The 18,906-nt window shown below is 40.4% G+C and overlaps 1 protein-coding gene across 5 annotated transcripts in view; it reads right to left on the bottom strand.

The window, feature by feature from the left end:
* The window catches only part of FNDC3A (fibronectin type III domain containing 3A), a 156,172-nt gene that overhangs the window by 21,426 nt on the left and 115,840 nt on the right, over positions 1 to 18,906 (bottom strand). For 4 of the 5 annotated variants that reach the window (XM_084767822.1, XM_084767821.1, XM_084767820.1 and 1 more), the window contains 7 exons: positions 16,313 to 16,550; positions 12,893 to 13,162; positions 11,305 to 11,363; positions 5,417 to 5,574; positions 5,255 to 5,314; positions 4,110 to 4,248; positions 2,526 to 2,579 (listed from right to left, as the gene is read on the bottom strand). In XM_084767822.1, coding sequence (XP_084623948.1) covers positions 2,526 to 2,579; positions 4,110 to 4,248; positions 5,255 to 5,314; positions 5,417 to 5,574; positions 11,305 to 11,363; positions 12,893 to 13,162; positions 16,313 to 16,550 — 978 coding nt within the window. The remainder of the gene's footprint in view (positions 1 to 2,525; positions 2,580 to 4,109; positions 4,249 to 5,254; positions 5,315 to 5,416; positions 5,575 to 11,304; positions 11,364 to 12,892; positions 13,163 to 16,312; positions 16,551 to 18,906) is intronic. The other variant, XM_084767824.1, reaches the window with a different exon arrangement.

Below are 18,906 nucleotides of genomic sequence, written 5' to 3'. Positions count from 1 at the left end.
TAAATATGACGTTTCAGCCAATGCTAAATTTCTGGCCATAATAAGGTATGGACCTTATAATCTCCATGGGGGACAAGTAGTTATGGCATCAGGCTGATCTCTGAAACAGACAAGGCCCTTTTTCTTTCTCTCTCTTTTTTTTTAAGGCCCTTTTTCTTTAACTCAGGAAAAGTTCTTTGTAAACAGTTTTTACGCCTCCAAACCTCCCCTGAGATGCTAAGTGTCTTTAAAATAAAGGTTTGGAGTAGCAATTGCTCCAAAAGTTACATTTAACACTGAAAAATTCTACAAGAGGTATCAGCCTGATTAGACAACGGAGAAGAAAGTTAGGCCACCCCAGGACAACTGGAATTTTAGAAATGTTGGCCGTGAAATAAAATGGGCAGCTTCTCTTTTCTTACCTATACTCTATTCCTGTACCTCGGTCAAGGACAGCGGGGGTTAACTCCATTTCTCTGAAGGGTGACTGCACCTGGCTGTTAAGCTCAATAATCTTATTATTTGTAATGGTGTTTAGCTGAGTCAGCTGTATGGTCTCAGCACAAAATCATAATTCTAAATACTGGTAATTTTTGCATTCTAGTCAGTTAAAAGTCATTGAGAAATTACAAATTCTCGAGTAAGATAAATTGGTAGAACAGAAGAGAACAGAACAGTGGGTTCTTTGGCTAGCTGACACTCAAAATGCCTTGTTTAGTAATGGTATAAAATTATTGAACAATGAATTAACTTTCTATTCCTGCTACATTTTATCAGATCCCCTCCCATCTCTTATTGAGAGGATGTGGTTTATCTTTTGTGATCTGTCAAAGCAATCTTATTCTGACTTCTCTTAGCATTTCTGGAACAAAACCTTAGTTATGCCTCATTCTTCTTGGAATACATTCTGTTGAATTCCCACATTACCAACATTACCAACAGGATTTCTACTCTTTCTGGTCCCTTCTCTTTGCTTGGTATAAGCAACAGGGTAAGAGAGAATGGGATAATTGACCAGAAAATAATGCACCAAACTGATATATAGCCCATTGTGCTTGCTGTGGCTGTCAAAGATGCCCAGGACCTGACCACTAGTCTCTGAATGCCACGCAATGTGGCTACATTAAGGGTCTTGAGAAAGAGGGTTACCTTTGATTATTTGGATGGACCACAGATGTAAGCACAAACAGCCCCCTGAGATAGGCAGGCAGGAGTAAGACAAAAGAGTAAGGGTATGGCAACAAGGCCTTGGGCCACAGGAAACTGGCTAGGACAAGAAACAACGTGAGAATCCCTGGAAGGAACAAACTCACGACGACACCTCGATTTTGGCCCAATGAAAACCATATCATGTTTTTGGCTTTCAAAACTATAAGATTTTCTCTAAATCATCAAGTTTATGATTTGTTGTAGAGACCATAGGAAACTAATAGTCTTGCTATTAAGGGTGGCATAGAGAAAAAAAATAGTCCCTTTCCCAAGATAATTATAAAAAATGGTGTGTGTGTGTGTATGTGTGTGTGTGTGTGTGTGTGTGTGTGTGTGTGTGTGTGTGTGTGTATGATTAAGCCCAATGCCTCATGCTTGTTAGGTAAGCTATACCCCAACTCCTCAAGTGACCATTTTGATGGAGTGTCAGAACACGGTCCATGAATGAAGCTGTGTGACGTGATTTCTGAGACCTGGTGAAAAACCCAACTAAGCAAGAGTCTTGTGACCTCTGTCCCTCTGTAACATGGCTGCCTTTGGAACGTGCTGTCCTGCCCCTCCCAGGTGAAGTGGACAGGAATGAGTTCACTTTATATGTGACTTGGCCGTTTTCTCTTGCAGCTTTTAATATTCTTTCTTTGTTCTGTACATTTAATGTTTTGGTTGTTATGTGGTGGGAGGATTTTCTTTTCTGCTCCAATCTCTTTGGAGTTCTGCAGGCTTCTTGTATGTTTATGGGCATTTGTTTTCTTCAAGGTTGCCAAATACAAATAGCCAAAACACCATGAATCTATCATTTATATAATTCCTGATTGTTTCGTGGTTCTTCTTGCTGTAGGCAGTTTATTGTATGTATGTGTAATAACACAAATGTATATGTAAAAAAAGAATAGTAATTTAAAAAATAAAATAACACTAAAAAAATGAATTCACTTTAGATCATTCATTACAACTGGCTATTGATATGTTTATATGCCTCTATGGAAAATTATGTGTTTGCCACGTACAGTTTACCCTTGTGATTTTATACTTTACACAGGTGACTCTTCTTAAGTCACAGAGTATGAACTGTCTGAAGCTCTGAACCAAGTCAGCTGCAACATGGAACTTTAGATTGCCTCATTTTTTAGGCCCTGGTCTCCTAGGTTTATGCCAACAAATGAAAACACAATTTTCGTTCACAGGCAAGTCCAGTTATGTTTTCTAACAACACTTAGCCATTTACCACATAAAATATTGTTTCTTAAAGAGAACATATAAGTAAAACAGATGATAGTATTATTTTGTCAGAAGATACAACCATAAGTTTAACCATTAAAAAGATTCAATGTACTTACCTCATCCCATTCTAAAATAAAGCTTTGGATTTTAGAACCATTGTCACTAGGTGCCTGAACAGGGGGAAAAAATAAGAAAGAAAGAAAGAAAGAAAGAAAGAAAGAAAGAAAGAAAGAAAGAAAGAAAGGAAAGAAAGAAAGAAAGAAAAGATAAGGAATTAGTCATCGTAAATAACAAGGAACCTACTTTGCGTCTATGATTTACTCCTTAACAATGGCTGCAGAGGGGCTGAGAGCCAGCTCACTGGCTAAGAACAACTGCTACTCTCACACACGACCCGGGTTTGGTTGCAAGAAGCCACAAGGTGGCTCACCACCATCCCTAATTCCAGTTCCAGGGAAGTGGATCCTCTTTCAGCCTCAGTGGGCACCAGGCAAACACACACTGCACATAACTACTAGCAGGCAAACACACACTGCACATAACTACTAGCAGGCAAACACACATTGCACATAACTACTAGCAGGCAAACACACATTGCACATAACTACTAGCAGGCAAACACACATTGCACATAACTACTAGCAGGCAAACACACAGTGCACATAACTACTAGCAGGCAAACACACAGTGCACATAACTACTAGCAGGCAAACACTCATGCGCATCAACAAAACAAAACAAAACAAAACAATAGATACATAAAGCAAGAGACCATCTACATTTTTCTGAATATTCTATAATCTCCTTTAACAAGAAGTATCTTAACTTTCATAATTCTTTTTTTTTTTTAATCATTGTGCCCATCAGATTTTATCAGGTTAAAGTTCCCACCACTTTCTCTGTGGCTCACCTTACAATGTAAATGGACTATTTTGTAATATACTAAAATACAGAGAGTTAGGGGCTAGGCTGCCTACGGCCCACCTTCCCATCTTCTTCCACGTTGGGGGAAACTACGATGTGTAAGTGTCTTGCCACGCTATCATAGAGTTATCATGTCACTTTTATGTTGTCCCTTTACTTGAAATATACAAAAAGAAAATAGGGCCTTCAAAGTAATTCCAGCTACTGAGGTAACTGAGACAGGAGGATAACAAGTTCTAAAAAGGCAGAGGGGACTGAGGATGAAAGTCAGTTGTAGTGTGTCTACACATAGAGGGTCTAATCATAAACCCTCAAATCCCCAGTGTGGGAGGGGGCACCTCTAGTCAGCCTCGGCTGTTTACTTAATATGGTCCACCTCCATCAGGTTAGTTTGTGGACAAATATCCCTGAGGCATTTCCTGATTGCTAGTTGGTGTAGGAGGGTCCAGCTTTCTGGGGTGATTATCCCTAGGTGGGTGGAGCTGGGGGCAAGCCAGCAAGTACTGTTCTCCCACAGTTCCTGCCCTGACTTCCAGTGAGAGAGTAGAACGTGTAGAGCAACATAAACCCTTTTCTCCTACAAGCTGGTTTTGGTCAGTGACAAACACAGAGACAGAGAGTGAGTTATCTGAGCATAAGAAGCAAACACAAGGAAAAGAACAACTTATTTAACTTAATAATCTTGGTCTCCAAAAAGCAATTGACATTTAACTCAAGGAGGGAAAAGGAAAAGAAAAGAGATATCCAGTTAAAAATCTCCGACAGAGCACCCTCACCTTCCACTGCAAGGTGAGCGAGTTTTTGGTCCGGTTGGCTATCCTGGGTGAACTGGGTGTATCAGGCTCACAGCTCAAGGTAGTAAAGCTTTCAGCTTCTGAAGGAATTCCCTTTATCGAATTGGACTCTGCCTGCACTCTATGGGATAAAACAGTTTTTACCTGTTTTTACTTTCAACAATATCAGCTTTAAGTATATGCAAGTAGTAAGGTGATTTTCAAGTACTCAAGAAAATTTAAGTATTATCTAGAAGTAAAAAGTGTCCCTTAAGAAACGTATTAACCAGTGGTCTTATTTTCACTGTAACTCAAAGATAAACACTGCAGACGAGATGAGGTGCGCTCAGGGTAGCATGGCCATAGACAAGAAAGACACTTCAAAAGTGACACAACATGTCTCTGTATACACACGTTTCCTTAAGTAGCAAATTTCCAAAACAATATTCTTAATATGCTGATACTTTCTATTCTATTTGATTCTATCTCACTGGGTAAAAACTGAATAGAACCCACACAAATCAGGACTCACTAACGGTGTCAATTCAGTATTAAACAGACTGGGCTGGACATGCTTCGAGTGGAAGTACAGAACCTTATTCACAGTGTTAATGTGTGACAGCAGTACTCCTAACCATAGGCATTCTTTTAAGAAACAGGGTAAGTACTAGGCCCCAGATGGGAAGTAAAGACTTAACGACATACACTGCAAAACTGTCAGGCATTCTCTGAACTGCTCCTACCAACAAATGCTGTGGAATTCTGAGAGCTCCTTCCAAAACATGATGCAGACTAACAGACACAAAAGTCAAGGAGGCACTGCTTATGACTCCGTGCATGACGCCTCAGAAGCCAGGGCAAGTGTGCGGTGTTAAGCACATACTGCAGACTTCGTCCACAGATTCCCCCTAACCTTTCCTCCCACTGGCAGGGTAACTAGCTTTTTACTTTACTGTAACAATAAATGTGAGTTCACTGTTTCAATGTGGATTATTCTGAGAAATGATAATAATTATGCCAGGAGGAAAAGTAAAGGCCACGTTTTTAGCTGAAATTACATTCTTGATTTTAAAGGAATTTACTAAAAACAACACAGGCAAAGCCCTGTGCTGGGTTCACCACTTGGAAACAACGAACACACTCCTTACTTTGCATAGTAATCTGTGGCTGGTTTCAGATCATTTAAAGTGACACTCGTTTCTTCTCCTCTGGGGAAGGGAAAGAAAGAATACACAGCACAATTAGCAATGTGCCCTTTTTCACAAACCGTTAGCCCATGTAACGGAACAGCAGGACCAGAAAACACCTACACATAAACACTCCTGTATTTGCCTTCCTTCCCCGTGCTGGACACCAGGATTTCATAAGTGCAGAGCTCTGGCACCGCTGTCTCAGTCACTTCGCCATTGACGAAGCTGGAGGGAGGTGACCAGGTAAGCAGAACTGTCCTTGCCTGGATGTCGGAGGCCTAGAAGACAAAATGCCAACAGGTGGAAGAGCTCTCTGAAGCACATGCGTGTGTGTGATGAGCAGCGGACTGAGGGGCACAGAGCTCCCCACAAAGCAGCAGCAGTCCAAATCAGCACACGGCAGGCCGCTCCGTGTACAGATGACAAGATAAAAGATGGACAAAATATAAAGACCAACACGGCCCACTCAAGACTCTACACACCAAATAAAACAATGAAGGAAAAAAAACTTCAAAGTTATTTTAGAGTTCATTTCTCTATTTACCACATGTTGTAGCACGAAGGAAACAAAATGAATTAAGAGAAAAATGAATGAAGGCATGAACGTTTAATAGGAACAAATATTAAAGCGTACAGATGCATGCACAGTTACAAAGACAGCTGTTAAAGCTAAGGACTAGTATGCTAAGGGTCCAGAGAAATGGGCATCTAGAGTAAGACTGGGCTTGCGTGCTGCTACAGCCCCTGCTCAGGGCCATTTGGGAAACACATGGATACTTTTAAAAAAATTTTCCCTTTTGGTCAGGTCTCATTATAGACCAGGCTAAACCCGAACTTGAGTTCTCCAGCCTCAACTTCCTGAATCCTAGGATTATAAACCTGCATGCTACAATGCCAGCTTGTATTGATTTTTGGACATAAGAATTTCACTTTATTTTATTTTCTTCCTCAGGATACTATCCTACAAACTGCGAAAGTGCACAACTACACATACATCAAGATATTCACTGCAACATGATTGATGGCAAAAAGCTGGATGCACAGGCGCTGATCTCTAGCAATGGTGCAGCCCCTTACAACATTCCTACTCAGGTATTTAAAAAGAATGAGAAAAGACATGCAATATGCTGGTGATAGCCAGGAGTAGGGAATAAAGGAAAGTCAGGGAGTAGTTTATAGCACAGTTTGTTAAAGCGATTTAAGTGCTCAAAGATGCCTGAAATGTACTGTACAAGAAAATTTACTGTTGCCTTTTGGGATCTTTTTGTACATGTGTGGTGGGATACAAGCGGAGTTTTAAGAGGAAAAAAAAAACAAGAGGTTTTAATTGTTTTATATATGTATCTGTTTTTATTGGAATAATTCTGAGTATATGTTTCTCTTACAGTAAGAGCCTAATAAAGAGCAAAAAGGTAAGGATTAAATACAGTTTAAAGATAAGCATAGACATTGCTGGTGAAATGGCTCTGAGGGTAAAGGCACGTACTATACAAGCTTTGCGAATGAGTTTGGTTCCAGGACCCTACATGAAGGTGGAAGGAGGGGACCTGACTTTACAACGAGCCCTCCGACTTCCATGAGGGCCATGGCATGCACACGCAGGCACACACATGGCAAATACAATTTAAAAGATGGATCTATTCTTAACTAGTATTTCCAAATGTAAAATTAAACCACATCACTAACATCCAAGATAAGGGTACCCCTGACCTGTATTGGGCAGGATAAACAAGCCCAACTTCTCTTTCAAAGTTCTCAGAGCCTGAAGAATTTTTAAATTTTCTATTTTCTGCTTTTGTTAAGTCAAGGGAACATAAAAACTTATTTACTGTAATACTGTCATGAATTCTTCAATGGATTTTAAGTGACTCTACATTAAAGAGTGTCTTTCTGACTATTAGCTGGTAGATAGGACAGGACTTTGTTTTCATTTAGAACATAAACACACTTGTTACTGTAATATGTATGTATACCCTTAGGTGTCTTGACCCGCAGAACGATGATATCTATGTTAAAATGTGACACAGTAAACAAGACTCAGAAGGTGGATTACTGGCTGCATTAACTGGCATCTACTTTATGCAGTACACTTGTCAGGCCTGGTGCTTGCTTACTGTATTTCACAAGGACAGGCAGTAGGAAAGCATTAAGTAGGGAACTGCGAGACTCAAACTTGCTTGGCTGATTCTGAGTTCTCAGCACCTAAGGGGTTTACTCTGATCATGGAATAAAACGATTTTTACAGAAAGTTGAGAAGACAGTACATAGAATGCTTTCCTGCTTCTTTCACTAGATTCCCCTAAGCTTAAGATGTTACACAGCCATGCGCTTCTAAATTAATTGGTTCAAAACTAAGAAATTAACACTTATAAGCACTGTGACCTAATACTGCCAGATCTGTTTCTAACTATCACCCTTTGCAGCCCACTGTTACAGGAGATGTTGGCTCTCCACTTGTACTAACAAGCTAGACTTTCATCCTTACCTACACATCCATAATAAGGTACATGAGGAATGCTTACTTTGGAGTGAGCTACAGAACATTCTTTGCAAAGTTAACTTCAAATAGAATTTTTCTTTTTTGTATTACGAAACAAAGTCTTGGCATAACATGGGCCAGCTGGCCAGGAACTCAAGACCCTCCCTGGCCCAGCCCTCCAGGTGCTGGGGCTGAACGCATGAGCCCTGTACATACTATGTAAACAGATTCTAAAGGGCTCAGAATGGGATATAACGTGCTAGGAGAGGAGACAAATTTGGGAATGCTTCATCTCCTAAGCTCATACAATAAACTGACTTTTAAGGAAAACCCAGTAACTTCACTCTCATATGAACCAGATTGAGGGAGAGAGAGGCGATAAAGACCCTCTGAAAGGGTTACCAGAGACAGGGAGGCAGCCGTGTCCTGACAGACGAAGGTAGTGTCAAAACTAAGTGACCAGAAGTGTCAATTACTGCATGGCAATCAACGAGGAAGACTGTAGTATGAACAATGCTTTAGAAGCTGTTTTGTGATGTTGGTGTCAGGCGGACTGTAAACACACACACACACACACACACACACACACACACGAAACAAAAGTGGATCCACACAAATCTCCCGTGGAATTCCGGTGTGAGGAATGAGTAATAATTGTGTGCATCAGGGACAGTGCCAGGAAAGCGTGTGTCTCAGAGATGCAGTGATTAACTGACAGTGCATGCTGGAGAGCTGAAGGGGAAGAAGGACTTGGAGGAGCCCCTGACAGCTCAGCCTAAGGAAATGCAGATAACAACTGCCTGCTGACGGTTGTACTGCAAAGCATGAAGACGGTCTCATTTCTTTTTCCTTTTAGATGAACAGGGGAAACGAGTTTTGAAAATAATGTTTTTTTTTTAAAAAGAACTACTCGTGAAAAGTCCTGTTTGGATATTCTTTGGGATATCTTTGTAGCTGATTTAGAAACCACCTGGAATTTTTTCCTCTTGCATGCTCCTTTAGAATAAATTATGCTTTCATTTCCATCTCATTTGCTTATCACTGCCCTCTAAAGCAGGCAGAACAGGTACACTGCCTCTTTACAGGAAAAGCACTTACAGGGTTAAGCCACTCACTGGTTATGCTCAACCAGTAAGCAAGTCTCTGACTAATCCACAACTGAATCCAACTCTGAGAGCAGCTAAGAAGTGACACATCTGTGCAAGAATAGGTAAAGAAGTGACAATGGTCAAAAAGAATAGGCAGCCAATACAAGCAACTGTTAGAAGTTGCTGGAGTGCTACAGTATGCAAGGCAGGTTGGCCTGCTTGCCAGTTTCTAATATAGTCAAAACTAAACTCAGAATGACAGCAATGCCACGTACTATGACAGAGACTGCAGAGATGGAAATGGCAGCATTTTTTAATTAAAAAAAAAAAAAAAAAAAGCTAAAGCAGAAGAAACACTCAACCCTTGTATGGATGTATGGACCTGGCCCTGCAGTACACCAGCAATCCTAGGCTGCAGGAGCCCAGGGCAGGAGGGTAAGCTTGAACACTGCCTGAATCACACAGCAGGACCCTCTGTCTCAGAAACACACACACACACACACACACACACACACACACACCCCGAGAAAGGAACTTGAGAGCTTGGTCTAAAGAATCTGGAGGCAGACAGTTCTAGAATTCACAAACACAGAGAATGGAGCAAATGGAGCAAACTAAAACTAACATGTTTAGTTCAGCGAAGACTGAAACTCAGACCATGGCAGCACGGCCAGCTCTCTAAACAGGAGAACACAGCCCCCTTCTATCTATCTTCTGGCAGACAGGGCTTCAGACAGGGTTAGCAGCATTCCAGCCACTCAACCCTCAACGCACAGCTCACACTGAAGTAAGATACACAGCCGAGTTACACAAGTGAGCATCTTTTCTTCCTATTCATGTGTGGTGTATGTATGCACATCTCTCTAGCCCCGCACTCAATAGTTTTACATGTACTGTATGAAGATTCTATTAAGAGAAGCTGTCGGGACGGCCCACACTCTGCTTTCTAGTCCAGCTCCAGTTCTAAGCACAGGGAAAAACATTCCCCAGGGTTTTTCTTGCATCATGCTTCCATGCATTCTGGGGATGCTAAAGTGTAGTTCTCTGCTTTGTAAGTTAGGAAACATTTTTTACCAATGACAACCGCCTTACACTGGCTGGGAAAGCCCTGAGGCTGCTTCCCACCAAGATCATCACCATGTTATACTGACAATGGTTCTTTCCTTTTTGACCAACGTGCCGTGAGCCCCAGGCTCTGACTGCACTCGTCCTCTTCAGAAGCCCAGGAAGACTTTCCTCCTCGCTTTAACATATTACTTTTCACTGTATTACTCTATTTCCATACTAGGCTTGTCTGTATGGACATACATACACTGGACATACTACACTACTTACTGATTAACACACAGAAACCACTCAGTGAATGCTTTTGGATGAATCAGTGAATGAATGAATGAATGAATGAGTAGGTTAGTTTCTTAAAGAATAACATGATATAGGAACACAAACCAAACATAGGAAGAGATTAAAAATGAGCCATGGAAGAAGAGTATGACCTTAATTTTATAAATAAGAGGGCGGAGGGAGGGGCTAAAACAGTGTATTGATAGTTGGATGCATAGAAATGAATTCCAAAGACCAGTAGGAATCCCAAGCAGCTAAACATGATGCTGGAGGAGTAGTTAGAGAGGTTTGGTTAGGCTCTGTATCTCTGACTTACACCTTTAGCATAAGAGCTAGGATAAAATCTTAATTACTGGCCTTTCTGTTAGCTTGCTTATACAATCAAGCAGAGTCACAGCACTGAAAAGCAGAAGAAAAGGACTAATCAGAGCAAGTGCTGTGACATGTTCATGTCTTTACTACTTTGCAGAAAAAAATTTAAACTATCTTATTGATTTATTTATAATTATGATGTCCAAATAATCTGGTTCCTAGCACTCCCTCCTCAACTTCTACTAACAACAGCTTTGCCTATTTCTCATTTTGTTGAATACATCTATCACATTTTGTGCATTTCTTTTCCACTTTTTGTGAATGTTAATGCTGCAGTGAACATTTGTTTGTGTAATTTTTAAATGGGAAACAAGACCCCAGTAGAGCACTTCTCTGATTCTCTCAGACGTCAGGGGAGAACTTCCTTTGCTTTCCAGGATTGAGACTGTTCACGTGGCATGGATACCGACTCTTTTGCACAGCCTCTGCGTGAGCCATTTGGAATGTACACACAACTTTTCATGCGAGCCTCTTCTGTTCACATACATTATTTCCTAACTTCTCTGGTTGTGCCCAGTGTTATACACGGGGACCTGGGACATCCTCGTGCCCTCCTCGTCTCAATCACACTTTGCTAAGGAAGGGCTCCTCTTTTACAACATTCACTCCATGATGAGCATACATTGGTCTCACATTTCTATGAAGATAACACAAAAGCCTGAATGAAAGTGACAAAAGTCTACATGAATATACTAAATAGTAAGAAAAATACATGAGATACTCACCACTGGTTTGACTATGTTGGAAAGAAATGCTTCAAATGCTTTAGTTTCTTCATCTTTTTCTTAAAACAAAAACAAACAAAAACCTTAAATGCAAAGTTCTCTTCCTCTCCTGCTTCCTAGTTTTTACCCTGACTCCCTCACAGCCCACCGTAGCCCTTCACCGCTCATCTGCTTCCGTGTCTATTTTACCCATTACCACCACTTACACTGTGTGCGTGTGTGTTGTGTGCATGTATGTGTGCATGTACGCAGCCACCTGAACAGTGGCTTTTCTTATACCATTTCTTTTGTAATGGTAAAAACCCCTCTCTCCTCTGGTAAGCTTCTATGCCATCCTCACCCCATCTTTTTCATTTTTTTCTTTTGATTTCAGTGTATAGTCTAAGATGGCCTGGAACTTCCAACTCTCCTGCCTCAGTTTTCCCAGTGCTGGGCTTGTGGTCATGTATCACCACAGCTGGCTTTAATTGGTGAACCAAGTATTTAACCATGGTTTCCCAATAGAAGTAACTACTGTTCGCATTCATAGCAACCACTGACATTCAAAAGAAAACAAAAAACAAACAAACAAACAACAACAACAACAAAAACCTTTAGCCCAGCCTCCTGGGGACATCAGCGCAGAAAAGGATATTCAGACACTTTCAACAACCGGAGAACGTTTAGTAAATGTTAACACACAAAACATGAAGCCATTAAAGCATTGTTTAAAACGCGAGGGATGAAAATGTTAGGGAAGATGAAGGTGAGCTGGAAGCATTCTGGCTGCCGTCACATTAGTCAGCTGCATCTCTTGATAATTCTACACAATAAGAACCAGGAGTACCATTTTAGGTAAGAACATTCAAGGACTGAAAGACTTATGGTGTTAGTGTTTGTGAAAGGCATGTTAGTCTGTCTTACAGGCACACTGATGGAACTTAAAGTACTGTGTGGTATACCTTTAGAAGTTAAAACAGGTAATAGTATCAAAGAAATCTATGGAAATTAAGATAGGAGCCAGTGAGAGGCTTAGCATTACAGTAAGGGTACCTGGGTATCTAGACACAGGAAAGACAGGCTATTGTTAACCTAGCCTGGATCCAGACTATAGAGATCCAAGTCTACTACACATTAAAAAGTAGCATTCAGAGTTCATATGGTGACAGAAACATGTTAAGGGAAGGCTCCAAAGGAAAAGGAAAACTTCTGAAGCAAAGGGAAGGAGAATACTATATTCTAACCATGGCACACGCAGACAGGACTGGTTAATGACATAACTAGTTATTGTGTATGCATATGGGAAGAGGCTGGGAAAGTAAAAGGCAAGACAGCCTTATCAAAGAACCAGAAAGAGAAGAAATGGCATCTTGGTTAGCTTTCCTAGCCAATGAAACTTCTCAACTAGGAACATTTATGAAAATGTAAAATTACTCAATCGAGACAAAGCAGCTGTCTAGCAATTATTAAGGTTATAAAGTACTTCTCACAGTTGGGGAAGTGCTAGGCTATGAATTTATGTTGGTTAGGATGATGCAGTCAAAAGAGAGGATATACTTTTAGCAGTTTAAATGATGAAGTTATCAGAGAGTCTTGGGTCAAGAGTTACCTTCTACTTCTGGATCAATTTGCGTACAACCTTTCCCTCGCCCCGACTTATTTCTTGCCGCTCCCGTGTTCAGACCACCGGCATTCTGCCCCTTTATGAGTCCATTGTGTTCACTTATGGGAGAAGGGCATTTCTGAGGTGATGGCGGCGGACTGCTCATTTTATCTTTCTGTGTGCCTTGGCGATCCTTTAATTTTTTCTGCAAACGTTCATATGTTTTACTAGATCTTTCATCTCTAAAGTTGGACCTGCCATGTGTAGAGTGGGCATCTAGAAGAAATAAAACACAAGTGTTATTAAAAGTATCACATTCCTCAGATGAGTCCATGCCATAACAAAAGTACAGTAGCAGCCTATTGTTTTATATAAAATATTATGAATATATAAAATATTTACAAAGCTATTTCTGTATCTCCAGTAAGAGAATCAAGCTTTGTGACTTGTTTAAGGCTCTATGATCATTAGCACAGATGTTTCATCTTTCCCCCTTTTCCCAGCTATCTCTCTGCAGAGAAACAGTACAGTGGTCTCCTGGGCCAGGAATAATGAAATCAGGCTGACCCAGTCACAGATCTTCCTTCACTGTACTGTAAGCTATTACTTTCCAACCTCCTTTCAATCTCAATTATATAGGAAAGGTAAAAGGAATATCACCAGTCTAAATTATGATTCTAAAATAGGAAATCATAGCTGAGAAAGCTATAGGAGTTAGCAAATAAATTAATTGGACTGTTAAATTCATTTTTTACTTTTATATTTGAAATATGTAGAAGAAAATACTTAAGAGAAAAGTCTATCAAGTCCCAGTAAAGAAAACAATTTTAATGTACCAATGCTTTACAAAAATTAGTTCAATATTCTTGAAATAAGGATATACAGAATATAATCAGATACTGGATATTTTTCATCAAAGAATAAGTGTGGCACTTTATATTATATTACATATGAATCAAATACTCCCCAAGGTGGAGCTGCAACTACAAAACTCTGAGAAAGACACAAAGGAGTGTATTTGCATGATGTTGGATTTGGTAATACTTTTTTGGATGAGAGATAAAAAACACAAATCAAACAAAATGGGATTTTATCGAAATTAGGACCTTTTCTCTACCAAGGGATACCACAGGGAAAGGCAGTATGGGGGGAAATACCTGCAAACCATGGATTTGATGAAAGACTTGTAGCCAGACTATCCATAAAACAGACAATAAAACGTCAATTCTATTAAGGAATGAATATGCAAATGGCCAATGAGCATCAACAAAATACAGAAAAGGATATCAAAACAAAAAAATGAGATAAAATTCACAGGCAACAATATGCTTATAAAAGATAGTACATTTAAGCAAGGGTGTGGAAAAACTGGAACCCTTAAACACTGCTGGTAGGGAGAGAAAATGGTGGACCAGTGAAGAAACAGTACGGCAATTGCTATTCACATATGCCCCAGCCCCTCTATTCAGAAGTGTGAAATGTGCAGCAGAGAGGCTGTATACAGTGTTTGCAACAGCATCCCTCACAGATAAACAGTGAAAGTATCAAATGTCACCAACTAATGAATGGATGGACAACATGTGGCATGCATATGCACCAAGTCTAAAATTATGAAATGCTACCTCATGTCACAACACAGACATACCTTACGTTAAAAACGCAGGCAGAAAATATCACATCTTAACATGAACATTTTAAATGCTGTACAAACACTGCTATACATGTGTCAGTGAAAATCCTGGAACAGGCAAAACCACAGAGACGAAAAGTAGATGAAGGGCCAGGGGCAAAAGAAGAAACCAGGACAGGCTACTGACAGGTGTAAGGCTTCTTTCTGGGATGCTAGACATGACTTAGAAGTACAAGTCCCTAATCTAAGAATCTGAAATCCGCAATGTTCCCAAGTCTGGAACCGTGAGTGCTGATATAACACAAATAGGAAACTCCATACCTAAATGGTGATGTGATGTGCAATATTACTAAATATTATATGAAAATTATCATCAGGGTACGTGTCTAAATTAATTGTGTTATAATTCCTTAGATCTCATTCCTAAGATATCAGTATATGAGTGCATGTAAAATACCCAAGGTGTTATCCTTTACCTGAAATGTTTAAACCTTGGGTACTTTACATGCACGTATGCACTCACACACAAGATTTTATATATATATATAACATAATATTATATATATATATAAATTCTACTCTTTGTACAGCCCAGTAAACAGGAAGGTCGACTGATATACACAGTTAAAACATAGCTAATGTTATATGAGTTATAAAAATACTGAAGAACCATAATTAGTACCCATTTCTAAAATTTAGTTTGGTTACTGAGATGCATTTACATTTCATCTACTATTCAAGATAAGAGCAAGCATGGGGAAAATAAAGACTATGCAGTACCGAAGTAGATCTGAGAGAATGAAAACCCTAGCAGCTAATTAACGTGACCTTTAGAGACCAATCTTTCTGAAGCCCAGCGCCTGTCTGTATTTCGGGAATGTTCCTGGGATGACATGAGTTAATGTATGCGTAAGTACAGTATACAGTGAAGTTCCAGCTCAGTGACGGTATGGCTAACAAACGTTTCATCAGGTCCCATCCTGGGAAGCCTCATGTGAAGGGAAAGGGAGCAGAACTGACCAGAAAGCCAGCACTCTCAGCTTGGTAGAGTCTGGCATGTGATGGACCCTTGTCTTCCACCATTTCCTCAGCAGTGTGTGTGTGTTACACCCTTCGCTTTCCCTCACAGCTCGGAGTTGGAGCTCTGCACATTCTCACTTACTACTTATGAACTGTGCTGCATGGTTTTTATTTAAATTGAGGCTGATGTAAATATGTTTGGGCAACAGAACAGGAAGGAGTATCAGAAAGGCAGGAAGAGATACAAGTCTGGGGCTAAAAGGAGATTCTCGAAGAATATACAAAACTGGAGTTACAAGTATAATGGTGTTTAAACCTACAGCAAAGATTATTATCCTGTGTGTGTGTGTGTGTGTGTGTGTGTGTGTGTGTGTGTGTCTTTCTTGTCTTTTTTAGAAATTAACTGAAGGCAAGGGTTACAGCTCACTTTAGACTTGTCAATTCCTCAAAGAATCCAGGAACTTTTTGTAGTAGGAGAACAGCCTTCAAAGTTTAAAAATCTGAAAGTTTAAAAAATTGCTATAAATTTTCTCAGAGACCTGTTGTCTATCATGAACCTACTAAAGACTCTGTGTGATGTAAGATTTACTTAACTGTTTGCTAAAGACCTGTTGCATCACAAAAACAAAGTTCCTAAATAGTGCTTGGGGAACAGAAACCCATTGTGCTATCATTATCATGTGTTGTGTCCTGTATATGACAGGAAGTGAGCATCTCTTAGATCCAAGTAAGGGACAACCTCCTCAATGAGGTAGGGACGTTCTGAGTTACCTTACCTACATCTGCATACACTTGTGAAGACTGATACTGTGGCATGTACTGTGTTGCCATGTCTCCAGCTCCAGTCACTGGTGAGTACATATGGCGTGGTGGAGGGGCCATCATGGTTGGAACAGGAATGAAACCAGGCAGAGGAGGATGTGGGGAGCGATGGATAACTGCGTGGCCACCAGGATGAAACTCCGGTGACTGTGGAACCACAACGACTCTCCGAACACCATTGTCTTCAATAACCTACAAAAGGAACGACAGGTCACAAGTCTCTTCTAAGGAAGTAAGGGACTCTTCAAATGTACTAGAGGAAGACCTTGTGGACTATTAGGACTCAAAGGACCACAGAAAGAATTTACTCAACACATTAGGTACTAAATCAGCATTCAACAACCAAGTAGTTCTTGCCACACAATGTGAGCGCTGTCTAGTGTCGACCTAAAAACACTGAAGGGAGTGGCTGCACGATGAATGAGCACTGAGCTGTGATACTGTGTATTTAGTTTATGCATTACATGCATTTGGTGGTTTGAGTATTAATGAGGTCAAGAATTTCCTTTTCTATATCATGTGGATAAAAAATAAGTTGCAGAGCCAAGTTGGTGGCACATGCCTTTAATCCTGGCACTCTAGAGGCAGAGGCAGGTGGATATCTCTGTGAGTTTGAGGCCAGCCTGGTCTACAAAATAAGTCCAGGATAGGCAGGGCTATTACATAGAGAAAGCCTGTTTCAAACACAAACAAACAAGCAAAAAAACAAAAAAACAAAAAAAAAAACACCCCAAATTGTAGGAAGACGAAAGTGCACCAGATATCTTATCTTAGGTCCAGGTTAATAAATGTATCTGTGGCATGGGACTCAAAATTATACTTTCCCTTTTTTGGAACCTAGCATGTTTTGGTGCTGGGTACCTGAAATCTCAGTACCCAGAGGCTGAGGCAACAGATCACAGAGCTCCAGGCTAGCCTGGTCTACAAAATAATATTCTGTTTGAAGAAAGTAAGAAACCAAGATTGAATTAATGAATGAATAAATAAGTAAGTACACACATACATAAGTACATAAACAAACAAACAAATGGATGCATGCTCCCCACTCTGTATCTTCACATTCCAAAGTCCTAACTCTGAGAATCAATTTTTAACAAAATCGTAACTCCTCTCTGGACCTCACAAGACCTTTAGGAATGTGAGGGCTTTCGGACACACAGTAATGTCTAAAAGATATAGAACTTTTAATCTCAAAATCAGAAATCCCTCTACAAGAAGTGGTTAATGACATACCCAACATTTCAGGAAAAGAGAAACTTATTATACAAAAGTACTATTTTAAAGACAAGTCCTTTTATATTTAAGGATAACAAGCTTTGTATCTAAGTATTTGTTTAGTAAGGATGGCATTTATTTGGATACAGTTCAACCTAAGTTACAGAGACTTGATTAAAGTCTGGGTTAAAGACTGATCTACTCAAGTGTGATACGACTCCTCTACAGCTGGCTAGAATAGCAAATGAATTCACTGTTTACATGTAATATATTTAGCATATATATTACACAACACATGTTGTTCCTCTGTGCTGCTGGGTCTGCACCAATATCCTGCTTCCAGTGAAACGAATGCCTCAAATCTTCAGGCAAATGTCCATCATGTATAGCACACAGAAACCGAGCTGTATCTAGAAGCCAGCCCGAAGGAGTCGGCAGTGGCTTACAGCTTTTTCAGCCTAGATCCTAAGAGAAGGGGCATTAGGGAGAGCTGGAAACAGACTAAGTAAACTCGACCCCAGTATCTGCCACAACAGCATGTTCACCCTTAGCACTGTGATTCGCAATCCCCAGAAGCCAGCTAGCGCTGAAGAGATGTATAGTTCTCACCATTGCTCCAATTACCTTTTCCCTCTTCGTGTGTGTGTGTGTGTGTGTGTGTGTGTGTGTGTGTAATGCATGTCTGTTCCCATGTGTGTGGGACTAGGAGGGGAGGAGGGTTGTAAAGTGGATAAATTAATAAAGAAAACATTTTTGACAAGACTGTGATTGGGATGTATAGTAAATTAATGAAAAAGAATAAAGAAAAGGCTAACTACAAAAAAAAAAAAAGAGCCGGGCGTGGTGGCGCACGCCTATAATCCCAGCACTCGGGAGGGAGAGGCAGGTGGATCGCTGTGAGTTCGAGGCCAGCCTGGTCTACAAAGCGGGTCCATGACAGCCAAGGCTACACAGAGAAACCCTGTCTCGAAAAACCAAAAAAAAAAAAAAAAAGAAGAAGAAGAAGAAAGAAAAAAAAAAAGGCTGTATGACTGTGCTCCACTAACTGGGGAGGGGGCAGAACAAGATGAGTGGTTATGGGACTGAGCATTTAGTTTAAGGATCCAGAGGTGAGAGTTTTATATATTTCTAAAACATCTAAGTGGAAATTAGTAGACCGATAAGAACCGGTTTGCCATTCCAGAAAGATCAAAGGGCAGCCTGTGCTGGAGGAGGAAACCACATTCCTTTGTGAAGTTTGGAAGTTTGGTGAACTGTGTCAAGGAGGAAGGCTCAACTGTGTCTAAAGCTACTAGGCTGGGTAGAGGGAGGGGAAAAGGCCGCTGGCTTAGCT

Source organism: Acomys minous (genome assembly GCF_964271855.1).
Source record: "Acomys minous genome assembly, chromosome: 18".
In the NCBI taxonomy this organism is placed as follows: Eukaryota; Metazoa; Chordata; class Mammalia; order Rodentia; family Muridae; genus Acomys; species Acomys minous.
This window is presented reverse-complemented; position numbering and strand designations above follow the sequence as displayed.